The sequence below is a fragment of the Orbicella franksi genome, chromosome 2, assembly GCF_964199315.1.
Source record: "Orbicella franksi chromosome 2, jaOrbFran1.1, whole genome shotgun sequence".
Lineage (NCBI taxonomy): Eukaryota > Metazoa > Cnidaria > Anthozoa > Scleractinia > Merulinidae > Orbicella > Orbicella franksi.
The window spans coordinates 36,195,124-36,215,062 of NC_138146.1; the positions used below are offsets into that span (position 1 = coordinate 36,195,124).

Genomic DNA, 19,939 nt, shown 5'->3' on the forward strand with positions numbered 1-19,939 from the left:
GTGTCCAACTACAGGAGGTGTTCGTTAATGAAGGTTCAACTGTGTTTGCAAAAAATGTTAACTTTGTAACTTTTTTTCTCACCTGAATTTAGTTAAGTATAAAATATGAAACAAACAGGTTAGAGTTTTCTGCAAGTACAAAGAACACATATAGCTGAATCGTTGTTAACTTATATGTTTTAATTATAGTTTTCTCATTAACATTTTATCGAGTGCTTCAGTCTCTGATTGAGCTAAAGCAAAAATATCAAAACTGAAGAATTTTGAGCAGAAATTTATTTTACTGTCAAAGCGAGTGAAGCGTATCCGAAGTTATATTAATGAATTGATTATTCAAATATTTAACCCACTAGTTGTTTCAAGAATGCAGTGATGAATTAAATTGATTATTCCAATATTGAACCCGCTAGTTGTTTAAAAAATAATCTTGAGAGGTAAGCTTCACGTGGTTTGACTGTAAAAACTCAATATGTTGCAAAGAATGTTTTATTTGGTTTGTGCCATCCTGGGCAGCAGTTTTTCAGTTTTTGATAGCACTTGAATCTCTTCCAATTTTTTATTTATATATAGTGGGAAACCTTGACCGTGCAGTCTTTTGCTTTTATGAGGCAAAATGTACACTGATGTCTGCAAACTGAGATAATTGACTAAATTAAGCTTATTTCCACCTCTAATCTTGAGATATCTTACCGTTTTCCAGGAATCTGCCACATGTTCATCTCAAGGTTCAGATTCTGTCCACGTTCCCTTCTCATATACAGATTTACCAATCCAACCAACAATCGGTAAAGGAGATACTGCTCATATCACACTCTCCACACGAAGTGACATGACACCAGTTCAAGGACGCTATGACATGTGCGAGCTCGTCAGACTTGAATTAACCAATCACAGTCACACAGAGTACATAGTAACGGAGGGTGTGGCACGTGACTATGGCAATGGCCAATGGGCTGTCTATTTAAATGAGCCCATTTTTATTGATTCACTTTTCACAGGGTTTTATGGGTCTTGACCAAATTTAATCTGGAAACTTACTTCTTATTTAGAATAGTTAAACAAGTTTAAATATAAATTATACATACGTGCCTACTTTATTGGCTCATCCCCACGGGGCTTTTCAGAGTCCATGTTACATTACAAAATTTAAAAAACGCAGAGAGCTAAACACATAACAATGATAACGTAAAAAAAGACAATTAAAAGGCTAGTTACAACGGAGTAAAAAAACAAACATACAAAAAATAATATATTTAATAAAGAGCCATATGGATAATCCGTAAGAGAGTTCTTGACCCCATATAAAACTAGATCACCATGCTAAATACTGACACAATATGAAAATGAGTGCGGTTGCATTGAGATCGAGATTAGAATTTGGAGCGTTGGTTTTTGTGGAGGGAGGAAAACCAGAGACCCCGCAGAAAAACTCTCGGAGAATGGACAAGAACCAACAACAAACTCAACCCACTTTATAATGCCGGGGCCAGGATTTGATCCCGGGCCTCAATGGTAGAAAGCAAGCACACTCACCAGTCTCACCACTGTGCTATCTCTGCTTTGCATTGCAAGTTTAAAAGCATTTTTATGCCTGTTACCACCTATATAAATTGTAATTTGCGGCAACATGTTGCCGGAACTTGCAAAAACACTTTCCAGAGTAACTCCATTAAAATTTTAATAAGCACGATAAGAAGCAACTTTGGGCAAAGTTTAACAAATTTTGTACATAGGGTCCAGAGCTACCTTAAATTTTCAAAACTTTAAGGTGGCTCTGAACGCTATGTACGGATATTTTTTAAACTTTGCCCAAAGTTGCGTCTTATCATGCTTATTAAAATTTAGTAAATAAATACAAAAAAAAGTTTCACCGTGCCGTTTTTGAATTATAACCCGCTAAAGCTGTATTTAAGGATGCATTTAGCAGGTCATACTGTTGCTATGGTAACCTATTGTGTCACGAAAATAATAGCAACGTGTTAACCAATGATTCAAAATCTAACAGCTGGAAACTGTTTTGAGCCACCTTAACTACAAGCCCATCCAAAAAAGACTAGAATTGTTAAGGTATCAGTAAGGAGAAAATTTGCCATTTTGCATAACTTTACTTTTTTAAGCGGTTGGATAAATCTTAAGGTAATCTTTGAGATAAAAAAAAATTCAAGAAAAAATATTATATCTGCCTCTAGTTATTGCGCGAGGAAGATTTTTTGCATATTAATTACTTAATTGAGAGTTGATAAGTTCTGTCAAATGAATTAATTATAGAGGCAAGAAGTCACATGACATTAAGACACGCGATTCGCGCGCCATAAGTAGTGCCGGATGTCTTGGAAGAAGAAAAAGCGATCTTGCCCGTTTTCATCGGCTAAAGGAAGGCCAAAGAAGGCGAAAAACACTTTCGACAAAGTGTGGGCCGTTAAATTAGTGGAAAACGACAAAGGATCGTTTTACAATCAAGAAAAATTGCTGGATGAACTCGGCAACGATCGCGATCACGAAGCCAGCAAGCAAGCCGAAATGAGCGCAAGCCGCGCTAAAATACTGTTGCAAGAAACTGTCGAAGCAGAGGAGATTGACGAAGAGAAGTGAACGAGGATGAAAGACAGATCGATTGTACAAAATTAGAATGAGCAGTGCAACATTTTTTTTTTCTTACCCAGCCATCGTCATTTCTTCCAGCATCTTTGCCTTTGCATCAACATCAGTCGATGAAGTCCCGTTTACGACGTCCGCTCCAGCGTTTCCCTTTGTGCGCTTGCATTTTCTCGGGGGCCTTCTACGGGCCTTCCGCATGTTAACTGACATGGTCATGACTTTGAAGACTAGTCAACCGATACATAAAATTTCGAACGCTAATATAGTAAATCAAAAGATAATTTCACGTTTACTAACTTTGGAATTCTTACTTCACACATGAAAAAGCGGTTTATTCACTGGTGAATAATTTGCAGCGCTCCGTCGCGGAAATTTGCACCTGTTCCATGTTAACTATCACAGTCCTGTTGTTATACAGAAAGTTGATTCCTCTGCGGTGTCTCCCTTGCTGTAATAATCTCATAACACTTGAATGCCGCCGAATTTTATTTTTTCTCTGTTTCTCGAAAGTAAAAAAATAGGCGAGTTGTACGTGCATTTCGAGTTCCAGGTCTGCAGCCCCTGGACCAAATTGGCTGAAATTCGGAGAGAATGTTGTCAGAACGATCGCCGACAAAACCGTGTCTGCGAATTCTGATTGTTCTTTTCATTAAAAAGTTATGCCTTCTTTTCGCGGGCAGTCCTATTTTTTTCCCCTTTTTTAACTTTATCTTCTTGTAAAATAATAACAAACGCATGTGCCAAAAATCTGAGACACGGTTTTGAGGTCAATGTGTGAAGAGACGGACGCCATGTTAATCGTTCTCTCCGACGTAAATTTAGCGGGCGTATACCTTGATTTATGGGTTCGTGAAGCTTTGTAAACATATTCACGTTTTCGAAACACGTTAAATTTTTACCGTTTTAAACAGGTCGGGTAATAATCTGTAGTTATCAAGCTTCCAATAAATATACGGTTTATATGGGTTTTGTTAAAACCACGAACGCTAGAGCGGACCGCGCGCGGATGGTCAAATGGGTTATACTGATACCTTAAGGTCATCCCACTGAAATAGAACCTGCACTGAGATTTTTGTCAAACTTTGCCTATTGATTGTTTATATTATAGGAACTTAAATTTTGAAATAAAACAGGAGGGGTCCCCGTGTTTGTTAAGGAGAAACAGCACCTTGTTTATTCCCAATAAATCCTTCCAATAGCCCCATGATTATCGTCACGATTGCTTGCTAAATTCACGTTTCCGACGATTGTTTCTTGTTCTACACTGAGAATTGGTCCACATTTATTTTACATTGTGAAATTTATTACTCAAGTCAAAACAACAGAAAAAAATGATAGGTCATCGTACTCGTATTCGAGAAATTGACGATTTACCTCTATGGCGAGGTCCAGCCGTAAAGAAAAAGCCGCCAAATAAATTAACCGGTAGCCATAAAAAAGCCAAAATATTTAACAATAATTCCACGAGTGCGCTTTGGATAACCTTTATATGCGGGACTTTAAGTTGCGCGGATGTTTTCCGGACATTTCCGAAAATTTCCGATTGAACACGAACAGTTCCGAATACTTCCGGTGACGAAAGTAAACAGACAGCAAACAAGATGGCGGGCTATGCGCCGCCGCCTGGTCCCTATATGGGTTTTCAGCCTAATGCTCAACCCATAGGGTTTGAAATGCACCAGCCAGGTTATCCACCACCAAATAACGGACCTGGTTACCCTGAGCCTCCTGCACATGATATTTATCGCCCGACCACGAACGATTACCCAAGCTACGCCAAACCCGCTACTCCATCGTACCATCACCACGGGGATGAAAACGCAGACAATCTTCCTCCTGTAGGCTTTGAAGGCATCTCCAACCATCAGGATCCAGAAACAGCTACGGCTTCGGGTGTCAGACTTCTTGAAAGTTCAAGGGAAGGCCCTGTTCCGCCAGTTTATACACAATCATTTGACAAAGATTCGCCCCGCGACGTAGAGGTTTGTTGCATTAATTGACAATTCTTGACATGTCTACTAGGTCACATTCTCTTTGGAGAACATTGTCTGCTAACAAGTGGTTCTCCAAGTAGGTGCATGTCTTTTTTACGCAAAACAGTTATGCTTAAATATAATCAACTCTTTGATTTTCTACAGTAGAGAATCAAATTGTTTGAATGATTAATCTTTTAAATTTACATGCAAGTTAAGCATAATTGATCGTCAGTCGAATGGAACTTTCCTTGCTGAGATTTAGTTGAGATAGCTCTACTTCATAATGTGAAACGAAAGAAAAAAACACTCGTGCTGAAAAAATTTTAGTCTTTATCTTGTTGCTTTGATAACTAGGGACGACGCTGACAGTTGAGTTTACTATTTTTGTGAAAAACGCAATTGGCAGTCAGCACTGCACCGATAGATCGCACCGATATCGTAGGGGTCCGTTCAAGACAGGAATTTTTTGTCGCGCTTTATTTTCACAGCTCCCTAAAATATATAACTTGGATGATCTTTTGTGTCGGCAAAATGCTATCAAACAAAGGAAAAGGACAAACCAGATAAAGATAAACCGAAAAAGAAAGAAAGAAAACAAAGAAAACAAAGATGTGAAGTTGTGAGAGGAAGAGAAGAGCCTGACCTTGACCTGATAATTTCTATATTTACTTGAAAATATAAATTTGTGTAATTCCAGAAAATATCCTGGCTATCTCTCCAGTGAAGGGGTAGTTTTCATTTTACCTAATGTTCCAGTGGAGAAGGAATTCAAATGTGCAACGGTTTATGGTGTATGTGGTCACACATGTATTTTCAAGATACAATGTTTATTGCATGCATTTGGACATTATTAAATAAAAGTGCTTGGAACTAGTCATTTCTAAATGCATTTTACAGCTTAGTATATTGTAGATTGATCTAGTGGAAAATTTTCTTCTGTAGACTCCATATTACAAAGATCTCTGACTGCGCAATGATGTCACAAACTACTGTAGAGTAAACAATGTAGTGACTGTGCAATTTAAACTGAAAACTAGACATGTTGCATTTCAATCACTTACAAGTAGACTTATACAAGTATCAGCCAAAAACCCAAGGACTAGTTGAATAGTTAAATTTGAACCCATTCAAGTTGTTTTTGAGTCAAGATTTTGGGGCAGTAGGGATGGCACGGTGGTTTGATTCCAGCCCAGTGCCGTGTGCAGGTTGAGTGTTTGTTGCTGGTTCTTGCCTTGCTCCAACCCGAGGTGGGGGGATGACCTACATGAAGAGGATAGGATGCTTGATGTACCTTTTAGGGGTTAAAAAAGTGGTCTTGATGCCTCTGAGGGTGTTCAGCCTCAAAAGGTTCACAGCCAGAGCTTTTATGGTACCTTTTAGGGTACTGAGCCGAAAAAATGTGACAGGAGATAATGTTTTGTTTTGGAATTGGTACCTCTTAGGGTGAGAAAAATTTCAAGCCACACACACAAAACAGAATCTTGGTCCTCTTACGGGTTTTTATCAAAATTTCTGATGAGCATCCCTGTCCTTTTTATATGGGTGTACCCCCTTCCTGGGCTCCAAGAGTTTTTCTCCAGGTTTTCTCCAGGAAGATTTCACCAAAGGAAATTCAAGAAAATTACAAACAAAGCCATAAAAACAGTAAAAATTACATTTGTTTGGGCATTTGTAATTCAAGACTAAAGCCCAAAATTTTAACAGAGATGATAGCAAAACACTGTTTAATCATTGGTTATTACATGTAGTAAGTTCGAGAGGATTGGGTTTGGAAGCGAATGCAAAAGCAGCATTCAAAAGATAACACTTGTGCGTGCAAAGATTAACCCTATGGAGGCACCTTAATTGGAGAAAGTTCATCATAAGGAATACATGTACATGTACATGACTTTCAGATTGTTGCTCTGTCTTAAATATACAAGTACATGGTACAAGACTGTTAGCTCTGTCCCACTAAATGTTTTTAATATGGACACCAAAGGGGCACAGCTGAGTTTTGCAGATGTTCCTGAAAGGATTTTCTGACATATGAGATATCTTCAGAAAACAACATTTCGTAATTTTACATGAAATTTGATATTGACTTTTTTCATTGCAAAATGATAAATGTTTACTGGTTTCCATGCTAAATTAAATGGATAGTAGTCAAGACTGCAGTAGTTCAGTAGTAGTAACATGTACAATTCTTTTCTTACTAACAACTTTTAGCCCTGTCTCAAAACCCATATGGCAGATGGCTTGGTGATGCTCACACCAGGCTACAACAAATTTAAAAAAAGATTCCCTTCAACAACTGAAACAGGTTTTGCTTTCAGTTCCTGCAACCAGAAGTTTAAGCAAAAATGTTGGGTTGCTTCATTTGATTTGCTTCTTTGTCAACAGAGATAGCACTTTCTAAATTTTATTTCTGCAATCAGTCTGTTCCATTTTGTTTTGCACTCTGGACATACTTAGGAGATATCGGCTGATGTTATTTATCAGATATCATCTTAATTAAATGTATGTCTATTCATGATTTCATGGATAGTTATTTATCAGTTGGTCAATTTATTTATCTAGAACAGAATGTTACCGAACTGTAAATTTATGAAGTTTGATCTGAAAACTGACTTAATATGCTTTTTTAAAACTATTTATAGATCACTTGATTAACATTTCTAAGCATCATCAATGTGTTGTTTATGCATTTATAAGAGTTCCTATTGGTTGCTTTAATTATCTTTAAGTTAGAATTTGCATCTGTAAGGTGTTCTACAATAGTTATAAGCTGAACTTTTGTGTGTGCATTGTAGGAGCTGATGAAACTTGTTTTTTGAACAGGAAACCTTTTTCTTGTTAATTCAAATTGCTATAAACATAGTCACCTCTTTCAGTAACATACCAAGTGCATTATAAAGTGCAGACTATTTATTGAGGTTTTACTTGAAACGAAAAAAAAATATATACATATATCAAATGTATTGCTAAGCGGAAATGCATTATGAGAACCAGATGGGTAAAAGCAAGAAATTTACCTTGCCAAGAGCTGTAAGAGCAAAAGGAAGAAATACATACTACAGTGTAGTGTTTCTTTCATTAAATGTTCTTTTTGTTGTGATTCAATGTCAATGTTTTTGTGTAGAATGTGCTTCTATTGTTAGGAAGGTTTGAGACCTTTCTGTAGGCCAGCTTCTCTGTTTACATGTAAGTTTTGCTTGGTTTAGAACACCTTTGGTAATCCAGCATGTACTTTGCATGTACATGTGAACTGTAGTTGTAGCGTTGTAGTTTTTCTTTCAAATTGTCTTTTCATCTTACATGTTTGTTTGAAACAAAAAGGAAGCGGTCTTAAGTTTTCTATTTGTTTGATTCGGTAGACATTGTTTACAAAATATAGATCTACGCAGATGTAAGAGAACACTTGCAGCTACATTTATTAAGTCAGTCTGTCTAGCTATACCGAGAAAAGCAGCATTAACAGGTAATCAGAGTCAGTTAAGATATGTGTATTTCACGCTTGTTTCTTCCTTTTTTCAGAAAGGAAAATGTTGTGATACACTTTTCTTCAAAGATGGGAAGAGACGAATTGGTAAGTGGTCTACGTGCACACATGTACAGCTGTACATTGCATGTGTCCTTCTTAAGAATGACACTTATTGTTTATAAAATTTTCAAATTTTGGAAGTGTTTGGTATGTTTTTGTTTCTTTTTCTATGCACTGTTATGAACATTTTTGCTACTCCTAATTAATATGTAATTTCAATTGATGATTTTAGCATTTGAACTGTTAGTAAGTAGTTTTGCAGGTAAACTGCAAATTCACACAAAATACTGTGCTAGTAACAAATTAGTTAATACATTATATATAATGGTAATTGAACTGAGTGGAGTGCGATTTGGTCTGAAATCATACGCGTGATTTCAAAATCGAACAAGCGTGTAGTGCGAGTTCGATTTGAAATCACAAGTATGATTTCAGACCAAAATTGCACGACATGAAGTTCAATTGCCACTTTATTAGATCCATTTTGAAATCGCACAATTTTATCGCCTTAATTTTTAGACTTTTGGTGTATTGTTCCAGTAGCCGGTTTGTTAAAAAAAAAAGCGGAACCGGAAACGCCTTTACGTCTCATTTAGTATGCAAAACGATGCCATGTGACAAAAACTCATCCGAGCATGACAAAGAAACAAGCGGTTTTGAAGTCAGAAAGAAAATAGTCTGCTTCAGGTATAAAAGATCAATTCTGGTCGCTTGAATCAATGATGGAAGGTCTTTCTTCTGTGGTTGAGGCTGAGACTTTTCATTGTCTTTGGAAAAGGAATTTGAAGGTGCATCCTGTGTAATTCTGCGATGGATTTCTTTTGAGTTGTGAAACTCCCTCGAGTGCACGATGCCCAGTGGATGGTACATTTTTTTCTTTCATACCGTTTAATGGCATGATTTTAAGGGAGTCCAGCTCGTTGTCATCTCCGTTTCTTTTTGTGACCTCGGCGAAGGACTCAATACTCAGGACCTTGTCAAGTTCTTGCGGTGCCATTTGTTTCAAGATATTTCCAAGATGGCGGGACTAACACCAGCTTCGTAAGACGTTCATTCATTCACTGTTTTGTGGAGCGGGGTGTGTTTTGACTATGTTTATTCACAGCGACAGAGTTGAGCTCTTTTGTTGCTTCGTTTGAAACTACCAGAAACCTGGAAACATCTACCTTCTTGAGATGGCCCTGAATTTGTTGTTGTGTGGTTTTCATTTGTTTATGTTTTACTGGACTCGGTATCATACGGATTTTGAGCAGATCTTGAAGAAAAATCACCAAAATATTCATCAAAATGGACACTGAAAGTTGGAAACTTCCATTAAAGTAGGTGTTCAGCCTGAAGGAGCTGATAATCGTCATTTAGAAACTGTAATTAATTACATTCGTCAAGTTTTTTGGAAAAAAAACACAATAACAACAAAGTTTTGACAATACCTAGTTGCTAAATTCTCCACACAATGGCTTTTTGCCTTTCATTTTCCTGAAATTTTATTGTTTACTTTAAACTAATATTGAAATCTGATTTGTTGTTTTGTTTTACTGTCCCATTCTCAATGGCTGAGAAAAAGATGCGATTTAGAGCAAAAAATAGTGCGATTCGTGAATAAATCGCACCATTGAGAGCCAATCAGATTGCAAGGATAGCCAGTGATTTCAAAATGGATTTAATAAAATATTTAGTTATATTTAATGGACCAAACAGAGAGGCCATGGTCTCCAGTTAAAGCCCATAGGAAAATTACTTTCAATTGTCTTTTCATAATATTGCAATGCAGTGTTTCAGCCAGAAAATTTTACTTGAGGGCCAAAGTGGCTCCTGTAGCTCTTTTTTAGGGGCCTGTTTTTTAGGAAAGGGGCCAATAAATTGAAAGCTACAGAAGGTAAAAATGCATCAGGGTACTGTACTAAGGAAAATAAAGCACTTCGTTAGGATCTATGATAAAATTTAATAGTAAGTGATTTTTGAGTGTTTCTACTCAATAAAGTTTCTTTTGAATCGGATACTACTAGTATAAAGGATCCGTGCATTATAAGAGAACAATCCTTAGGCATACATGATGTAGTCAATGATCAAGGGTTTGCAATGCATTATAGGGCGATTTCAAACACGGTCAGCCATTCGGAAATTTTTAGTCGCCAAGGACGAAATGTTAGTTGCATTGGTGACCGTATTGATCACAATTTCGAGCCCTGGTATGGCTTTTAAAATATTATGCCTGTGTTAAGCCTGCAGTCCTGTAAAAGGAGAGGGCCAAATTGGCCCTTTTTTTGTTTTTCTGGTGGCCATCTCTGATTGTAATGCAGGATTCCTGCAATGGCACGCTCTGGCAGAAACACTGCAATGTATGGGTTTTACCAGTTTGTTGCAGTGGGACTTCTCCAATCAACGTTGCACAACAAAATTTTCTACAAATTTTAATGTCTTAATAAAAATCGTGAAAGTTAACAATAGTTTTCCAACACATTATCCTCATACATGTTTTCAAACTATCATCACAAAGGCAACAGATTGTGGTCATTTTGATTATTTTATAATGCTTATTAAATGCCAGTGGTCAATTTGCAAAGAATTTGTAGTAGTCACACTGTACATGTAAGTCCTTTGCGTGTATCTGTAATCCATTTACATACATGTGTATGAATTAATGTGTATTCGTGGAAATTATATGTTGTCACATGTATGTGTGACAGTATAAAATTAATGTCGTTGTTCCTAGCAAAAGTAAGTTAACTGTGGCGACTTGCAATTGAATCAGAGCTATTAATCAAATAAAAACAACTCGTGATGGTGTTACTTGGAGAACACTGCCTTGCGTTTGGTTAGCCCATGCAACTTCCGGTGATAGCGTGACAAAACAACCTCACTTATCTCCCCAGCACTACGAGCTGAATGACAGACAGCACGTGCTGCATCCGACAAGAGTTTCGGTTAGCAAGTGATTTTCAAAGGCGATGAAAAAACAACAAGCTTGGGGGGAAGTCACTGCGCAGACTTAACCGCACCACACAGGAGTGACCCTTTGTTTATTATGCAGGAATACATGACCAACCTCGTCTCCAAAGGGAGAGAGGGAGAGAAAATTAAAAGATAGATTAACAATAAGTAATAGCTACGTTGCTTAGATGAACTCAAAATGGACTCTGAACAGTTGTCTGAGCTTTTATATGGAGATGTTTGTCTGCTGGTAAGCCAGTAGAAAAGGTTTTACTACCGAGCAGCTTACCCTAGCATGTGTAACATCTTAAACATGAATAGTGCTTTAATGCTTTGTACCAGTGCTATTGTTCATTATAACGTTCTGAAGGTAACAAAGCTACAATGTTTTAGGTTTAGCTACAATAAAGCTTACAGTTTTGCTGACCTTTGGAATACAACTGCTCAGTAGCTCTATAGGAAGTGATGTTGCCATGAACGGCTCATTGAGAATGTATGTCATGCTCCATTAACTATATTTTACTGGTGTGACAGTAAAATCTCATTTTATGGTTTTAAATCAATCACGTTACACTAAAATGTAGGTGCTTGTATAGCAGTGCCCTTTTAGCAGCATAGATCTAATTTTGATACAGAATTTGTCTTTAATTAAAAATAATTATTAATTGTGATATTAGATCACATGACCAAAAGCAGTCTCTGAATGCTATTTTAAAATGTGCTTTATCAATTTATCATTGATTATTTTGAATTCCTTTAATTTCTAGATTACATTCTGGCATATGAAATTGACACTACTAAAGACAGAGAGTGGCAGCAGAAGCGGGAAGAAAAACGAATAGCATTTGAGGCAAATTTGGAAAGAGAAAATTTAGAATTGGAAGCTGAAGGCATTGAGGTATGTAATTATCAGATTAAAGCTGCATGTACATGTACAGTATTATCTGAAGCATCTTCATCTAGACGCAGCTATACATAAATATTAAGCATTAAATTAAATATTAATTATATTGAACTACATGCAGTGGTAAAAAACCGCTTGCAAGCTTTTAGTGATACCTGTAGCATACATGATAATTTTTTTTCTTTTAATTTGTATCTTTAGAGATTTCTATTCTTGCATTATTGTTTCTGATTTTTTTTATGCAACCAAGCTATTGAGTCATGGAAATTGCTACAATGTGTACAATGGCTTCTGATAGGTGGGATTTTCAAAGAGAAATTTGTGGAAGAAACAGTGATTTTTTGGGAAATTTGCTGACATTTTTGGGCAAATTTCACTGAAAAACAATTGGCCAAATTTTGCTGGAAAGCGATAGGTTTTGCAACAGAAGTTGATTTGATGAACTTTGACGAATTTGGTGTACATGATTTCTAGTGAATTTCTCGGTATTTTGCATGTTTTTGTGAATTTCGCAGATTTTGCGGATTTGCCTGAAATTTGCGGCTCTGCAACCGTGCGAAATAGCAGAAGCCCTATTGTTGCAAATTTTGTGTCATGATAAATTTACTTTGAAGCAGGGCTTGAGACTAACAGCAGGATTTATTCTCCATAAGCACCTGTGGATGATCACCATCCAGACAGTTCACTGTAGTTCTGATAGCTTTTATACATGTACGTAGATTCTGAAGTATTGGTGTTACAATGGTTTGAGAGTTTGGTGACTTCCTGTTGTACATTCTCCCATTGATTGTTTGTTGGCAATCCTATGGTTCTAAAGAACAGTATTGTATTCAAGAATATATTCATGAATCTAGATACATGTATATTATACATGTACATAATATGTACATGTATAATATACATGATGAGGCCTATGAGGCCTATGATGATGGCCTATGATGAGGGAGCATTATGCTCCCTCATCATAGGCCTGCAATGCGTGCAGAGAGCTAGATTATAATGCTCTCTACATGCATTGCAGGCCTATGATGAGGGAGCATAATATGCTCCCTCATCATAGGCCTGCAATGTGTACAGAGTGCTAGATTATAATGCTCTCTACACGCATTGCAGGCCTATGATGAGGGAGCATTGAAGAAGCTAGTCATAAAAGGGGATAAGTGACGATTTTGGTTGCTTTTCTTTTTTCTTGCTCCAAATTAGCTGAATTTTTGCATGTGGTCTTCAATGTAATAGAAAAACGTGGTTCTGTATTTTTGTCGCTGGTTTTTGCTTTGTTTTCGAGTTAAAACGTAGGCAAAAAACTCGGCTTTTCCTAGCCATGTCTTTAGGAGTTTATTTGTTGAACAGCAAACAGGCAGACTGTTTATAGTGTATGAAGTCAAAACCGAATCCCACAGCATATAGAGCAGAAATCTGGGAACGGATTGTTTACATCGGTTATTGTGACGTGAACACAACACGTGAATCGATTGAGCGTCAAACGAAATGCCATCAAACAAAAAAGAGATGTGCCGCATTAGAGCTCTGTCAACTAATATCTTAAGCATTGTTTTAAAGTACCTTGTATGCCTACCTGGTGGTTGAGAGGCATCATAAAGCCTCGATAAACCCGTAAGTCATCAGCACGTTTTAAAGAATCAAAATGTGTTCTGAAACTTCGAAGGCAGCTGATATACCGTAATCGTGTTATCGGCGTTCGAAGTCAGATCGAGCCACGTAGCAAAGTCCAAGAGCAGTTCTTGCCCAAGAAAAATACCCTCTGGTGAGTTGTGGCCCATTTGCCAAGCGTTGCTAGCGTCAAAGTTTGGAAAGCGAGAACTGGTTTTAGACTTATAAAATTTGTCTTGTATCGACCGCCATGTTTTCCCGCGCACGAGGTGCAAAGACCCTTCCTGGCATGCATTGCGATTACGTCCTGTGGACGTTTCTCGAACTGGTAACTAGATTTAAACATAATAATGGCCAGCAAGTGGCGATGGATTGTAACAGATCTGTGATCCAGTTTGCGTTGATTTTATTTCAAATCGGCATGATTTGTAGTGTTTTGAGCTTCTGGGATCAGGGGACATGCAGATGTATGGAGACCCATACATTGCGCAGAAGGGTTAATCTGTTAATCTGTCAGCCCTATTTATAGAGCGTTTTCACGTGGAGTCATCAAATTCTTAAATCCAAAACTAAACAGCCACCAAAGTTGTTATCCTCATCAGGCATAAGAGGTACCAGCGCATTTTGAACTTGGAAGTTATGGCGGTGCGTGACAAAGCTACGATCGCGTTTGTCGAAAACTATGTTTTATCTCGTGATTTTTTAGCCATTGAAGACGTTGCCGTATTTGGAAAAGTGCTTGTTGAAATGTTTATTTGTTTCATTTTATTTTTATTTACACCTTTTTTTGACCTGAAATCAACATTTTTGAGCTTATACGTTGCGTGAAATTACCATTTTCAGGAGCCCATCATGGGCTTCTACCATTTTGCTGTTTTCTAAGTGAAACCAACATCCTTGCCGTCACGCGTTAACGTCAAATCAACATTTTAACCTATTTAGACTTGAAATCAACATCATTGAGCTTATGTGCTGCGTAAAATTGACATTTTTCTGGTTTCTAAGTGAAACCAACATCCTTGCCGTCACGTGTTAACGTCAAATCAACATTTTAACCTATTTAGACTTGAAATCAACATCATTGAGCTTATGTGCTGCGTAAAATTGACATTTTTCTGGTTTCTAAGTGAAACCAACATCCTTGCCGTCACGCGTCAACGTGAAATCAACATTTAAACCTTTTTTGACCTAAAATCAACATCATTGAGCTTATGCGCTGCGTGAAATTGACATTTTGCTGGTTTCTAAGTGAAACCAACATCCTTGCCGTCACGCGTTAACGTGAAATCAACATTTAAACCTTTTTTGACCGAAAATCAACATTTTTGAGCTTATACATTGCGTGGAATTGACATTTTGCTGGTTTCTAAGAGAAATCAACCTCCTTGCCGTCACGCGTTAATGTGAAATCAACATTTTAACCCGTATTTAGACCTGAAATCAACATCATTAAGCTTATGCGTTGCGTGAAATTGACATTTTGCTGGTTTCTAAGTGAAATCAACCTCCTTGTCGTCACGCGTTAACGTGAAATCAACATTTAAACCTTTTTTGACCTAAAAGTAACATTTTTGAGTTTATACGTTGCGTGAAATTGACATTTTGCTGCTTTCTAAGTGAGATCAAAGTCCCCGCGGTTGCGGCGGGCCGATCCTTTGTTATGATAAACTGAGGCGAGACTTCGACTTATAACAAAGGCTTGGCTTGGTTATTATAACAAAGGATCAGCTCTGTTTATCATAACAAAGGCCCGGCTTAGTTTATTTGTAGCTTCGGCGGGAAAAGGGCGTTAGGTATTTTAATCAAAAGTGAACTTTGTCGAAAACGCTCCAAATTTCACATAGAGTTTTGTTGAGGTATGTTTAGCAATGTCCCGTAGTTTTTCTGCTAAACTTTGCTTCATTTTCAGGATATTGGGTATGCAAAAAACCACTCGGTTTTCCTAGCGGCGTCTTTATAAAGCGAAGCAAAAACCAGCGGCAAAAATACAGGAACACGTTTTTCTATTACATTGAAGACCACATGCAAAAATTCAGCTAATTTGGAGCAAGAAAAAAGAAAAGCAACCAAAATCGTCACTTATCCCCTTTTATGACTAGCTTCTTCATATGTTGATTTAAAAAAATGTGGTTTTTTGAATGACAGACTTCCAGTAATGGAAAGACAGCTTTTATCAAGATCCATGCACCTTGGAGAGTTCTCACCCGCGGTGCAGAGGAGATGCTCATGAAGATGCCAATCAAGGTATGTGTTATTGTATAGTCAACAGTACGTTTTCCTTTGTATTTCCAATATATTATATATGATTGTAAATCTAAACTGAATTAATTGTCATAAAGTACTTCTTTTAAAATTTTGTTCTGTAATGCAACCCAAGTTATGGATCTAGACAGGTGACTGTACGTGCAAAGTTCTGCATTGAACATTTTGTAGTCCCACGATTTGTAACGCTATGATGTACTTATTAACAAGCTACTGTTCATGTATACATGTACGGGTGTATGTACATGTTTACCAGTACATGTAGGTGATGTATGTACATAATTTTAATAGAAGTCAGGAAAACTCTCTCAAAAGAACATTTTGCTTATCTGAAACTTACCAAGGCAACAAGGTGCTGAAGATTTTAATTTTAAAACAGTAATGAGAAATAGATTCCATGTTGCCATGCATTTGTTTTTAACAGTATTAGACTAGTTATGTAATAGATCTCAGATTGTATCAAAATATGGTAAGAACATCAGTGATGCATGCACTTGCCTGAGAGCTTAAGCGCCACTTTTTTGTTCTTACCACATTTTGATGTTATCTGTGATCTATATTACTGAACATACACACCTGTAGAAACGTGGAATCTACCTGGTGTCTGGTGTACAATCGTGTAATAAAGAAACAAAAAATAGCTAATGATGTCAGCTGTGCATCTGTCCTTCACTTGGTCATGAGTACAAGTAAGAACCAAGTACATATTGGTGTCTCTTAGGAATTCTTATTTCAACTGATATTTTTTTCCCACCATTATTATTCCTTTTGACATTATAATATTATGACTTTTAAGTGAACATCAAAGTACAGAGTCATTTGATACATTTTTTAAGCAAAATGATTTAATTCTGTTCATTACATTTTACTGCTGGCAGTGTTTTATAATGAAGTCATTAATTCAAACAAATCCTTCCTTATACATGAGTTACAGCTATCCAATTAAAGGTCAAATGAACCAAATTTAGAAATTTTTTCATTTGACTTCAATGTGTTCATTAAGTATAAAATAAACATATTCTGAAGTTTCAAATGAATTGGATGAGGCATTGTGGAGATATTGGAATGTTAAAATCACTGTTTTTTTATCCTTCATAATCGTAGAGCGGTCAAGAAAATTGTCAGATACATGTAATTGTTGGAAATAAAACTTGTGACCTCACTGTTGGTGAGCTCAAGAAATGCAGGAAATTTGAAACTGTTTTGGTTTTGATTTCACAATGAACTTCAGAAGAGAACCACTCAAAATCAAAAGTTAGCACTTTCAAGTTCCCCCTGGACCCAAAACTTAAAAGAGAATGGCTTATAAAAATGAAAAGAGAATGCTTCATGCCCTCAAAGCATTCGCACATTTGTGTGAAGCACTTCACCAAAGACAGCTTCAAACAAAATCTTGTAGTAAGGAGTTTGTTGGGACCCTCTTTCAAGCTTCGTCAACTTGTAGTCAAGAAAGACGTGGTACCAATGATTTTTAACTTCACTATGGAACGTTACAAGCTGGCAATTGGACAAAAAACAATGAAAAAGAAGCAAATAAATGTTTATGTCCACTGAACAGCGGGCGAACTGCTTGGCCTTTTCCCAAGTAAAATAAGGTTTGTATTTAGATCCAAAAGCTTCCCCATGAAAGACTCACTGACACAGAAACGCAGCTATGTTCAAGACAACAATGACGTCACAAAGCAGAGTCTCACTTCCATTCCTTCCAAAAGTGCGCGGTCATTTTGGAAACATTTTTGTGAAGCCATCGGCTGTCTTTGTACTTTTAACCTTTTTACTCCTTTTCACAGCTCAGGAAGAAAGATTTCCACATAAGTTTCCTTTTACATGTCTTTTTTTAACATTTCGTCACTATGAAATGGCTGAAGAAAAGATGTCTAAATTTTGGTTCATTTGACCTTTAAGAGACAGATAATTACCTAGATGGACTGTTAGGCTATAGGCTGTTGGCTGATGTCTGCTTAGAAAAGATCTTGTATACTTAAAAGAATTGTGTTTTTGTAGGAAAATGACTTGGACACTAGGGATTGGACAGAAAGATGTTTTGACACCATTGGAATTCGCAATCCATTTGAACTCCGAGTTGAGGATCTTCCAGAACAGCCAAACTACTTTACCTGTGCCTTTAGAAGAGATAAACTGGACAAGTAAGTTTTTGTAGACATGTCTTCATGAAATGTGTACGACTTTTCAAGGCAGCTTATTGAAGACTAGCAGATAAGTTGTTTATTTAAAGTTCAAAGTCGGTGTTAATGGCATTTAAAAACCTTGCAGACATGTCTTCATGAAATGTGTATGACTTTTCGTACAAAAAGAAAGTTGTAAATTGGCTGGGTGTTGCATACCCTCTTCTTTTCAACCGAAACCAATGCTGCTTTCTGCTGAATAAATCAAAGGAGAAATGAGTTTAACTTCTCTGGCCTAGATTTCTGTGCACAAACTATGTAATATAAACCCAACGAAAGTGTTTACATAGGAAAAGAGTTCAACTCCTACAGGGTTGCTTTGGTACACCAACATGTCCTCCGTTTCATTGTTTCGGAAGTGAAAATGCCCTGTAGCCGTTACCTCAAAGCCAAGATGATTCAAAGTCATGTTTGTAAACAAAACAATTGTCCTAGTTTTGGTACTAAAAGCATGTCGTCCCACATACCGAGGAAACAAACATGGTTGATGTTGATTTACACGGTCAGAATAAAACATGCACTGGGGACTGCGGATTGCGGACTGCAGACCACAGATTATGAACTGGGTATAAAATACAGACTTTCTAGTAACACTACTACTTACTAGTAGTAATCATAGCTCAGGTATAAAATGGGGATTGGGGACTAAATGTGGCCTCCCAACTGCAGTCCATGTTTTTTACTGACCAGTCATAGCTGGTATTACACAATACATGTGTAAACGAGAACAAACCCTCTCGTATGGATGTGCTTTGTGATCAATTCATTTGTTTTTGCCTGTGCTGAAGGGAGACCAATTTCATGTCGACCTAACAGCTCAGGGATAAAATGCTGTCCCTAGAATTTTTGTTTCTTTTTTTTTAACATACCAAGCTTGCTTTGCGATCAATTTATTTGTTGTCGCCCCTGCTGAAGGGAAACCAATTTCACGCCTACCTAACAGTGCAGGCACAAAATGCTGTCCCTAGAATTTTTGTTTTTTCAACATACCAGGCCTACCAAAACTCGAACGCACTCTTAATCTACAATTACTACTATATGTAGTTTGTTTATTATAATTATGAAAAGTTTTGCCAATATTCCGTCATTCTGTTGAGTCACAAAAAGAGTAGAATTTTGGGGGAATAAGCAATGCTGTGGGAACATGAGCTACAAGCAGTTGTTTTCACAACTTTGAGATCTTTCAAGCTTTCCAATGTGTTTCTATTGATAACTCATTAAAAACACAGAGAAAATGTGATGGTGAATGGGAAAACATGCCTTAACACTTATCTGTTAAATGGTTGCGAACGGACGGATAGCTAATGGATAGTCGACGGCCTTAACAGTAATCTAACGTTTTGTCCTAACATTCTAAGGGTTTACATCTACGGACATTTAACGGTTGTCTAATGGTTTACATCTAACGACTTTTAACGAACGAATAGCATAGCTTTCAGTCTGATGTTACAGTAAAACACATAATCATGGAAAGTCCGTGATATATTGTGTACGTAATTGCTGCAATCTTGGTTACGCTTATTGGGTATAGTTTGTTAACATTTAACGGGAAAAAAACTAGAGATTAAGGACGAAGCAAGACTTCTGGGAAGCTTTATCAAAACAAAACATCAAAGCCTGACTAGCCTTGCTTGCATGTGACTCGATCGTCCTGGGCGCCAGCTGAGCGGTCCGCCATATTTGGATTCGGTGTATGCTCGATCACAATTGATCATTTTTTGGTTATTGCAATCAGGAGCTCTGCTTTTAGGCTTGGCTAAATCTATATATTAATGATATACAGTAGTTACTGTACCGTATTACATGAAATTTTCGCAACACGTTCATTTTCGCGACACTCAAAGTCTGCGATTTTGCAAAAAAAATTATTTTGAATCACTTTAAATTTGCGTTTTTGAGTAACACACAGTATATTTCCTTGCCAATGTTACTTCAGCATGTCCTTGAA

At 37.1% G+C, this 19,939-nt stretch overlaps 2 protein-coding genes across 2 annotated transcripts in view; both read left to right on the plus strand.

The window, feature by feature from the left end:
- Positions 1–3,877, plus strand: part of LOC145479621 (2',3'-cyclic-nucleotide 3'-phosphodiesterase-like) — a 10,341-nt gene extending 6,464 nt beyond the window's left edge. The window contains exon 5 of the mRNA XM_081458028.1: positions 701–3,877. Within this exon, the coding sequence (XP_081314154.1) occupies positions 701–1,015 (315 nt within the window). The 3' untranslated portion in view covers positions 1,016–3,877. The remainder of the gene's footprint in view (positions 1–700) is intronic.
- Positions 3,878–4,168: 291 nt separating this feature from the next.
- Positions 4,169–19,939, plus strand: part of LOC145479630 (anoctamin-5-like) — a 39,229-nt gene continuing 23,458 nt past the window's right edge. The window contains exons 1-5 of the mRNA XM_081458041.1: positions 4,169–4,580; positions 8,091–8,142; positions 11,796–11,926; positions 15,689–15,787; positions 17,810–17,952. Of these exons, the coding sequence (XP_081314167.1) occupies positions 4,200–4,580; positions 8,091–8,142; positions 11,796–11,926; positions 15,689–15,787; positions 17,810–17,952 (806 nt within the window). The 5' untranslated portion in view covers positions 4,169–4,199. The remainder of the gene's footprint in view (positions 4,581–8,090; positions 8,143–11,795; positions 11,927–15,688; positions 15,788–17,809; positions 17,953–19,939) is intronic.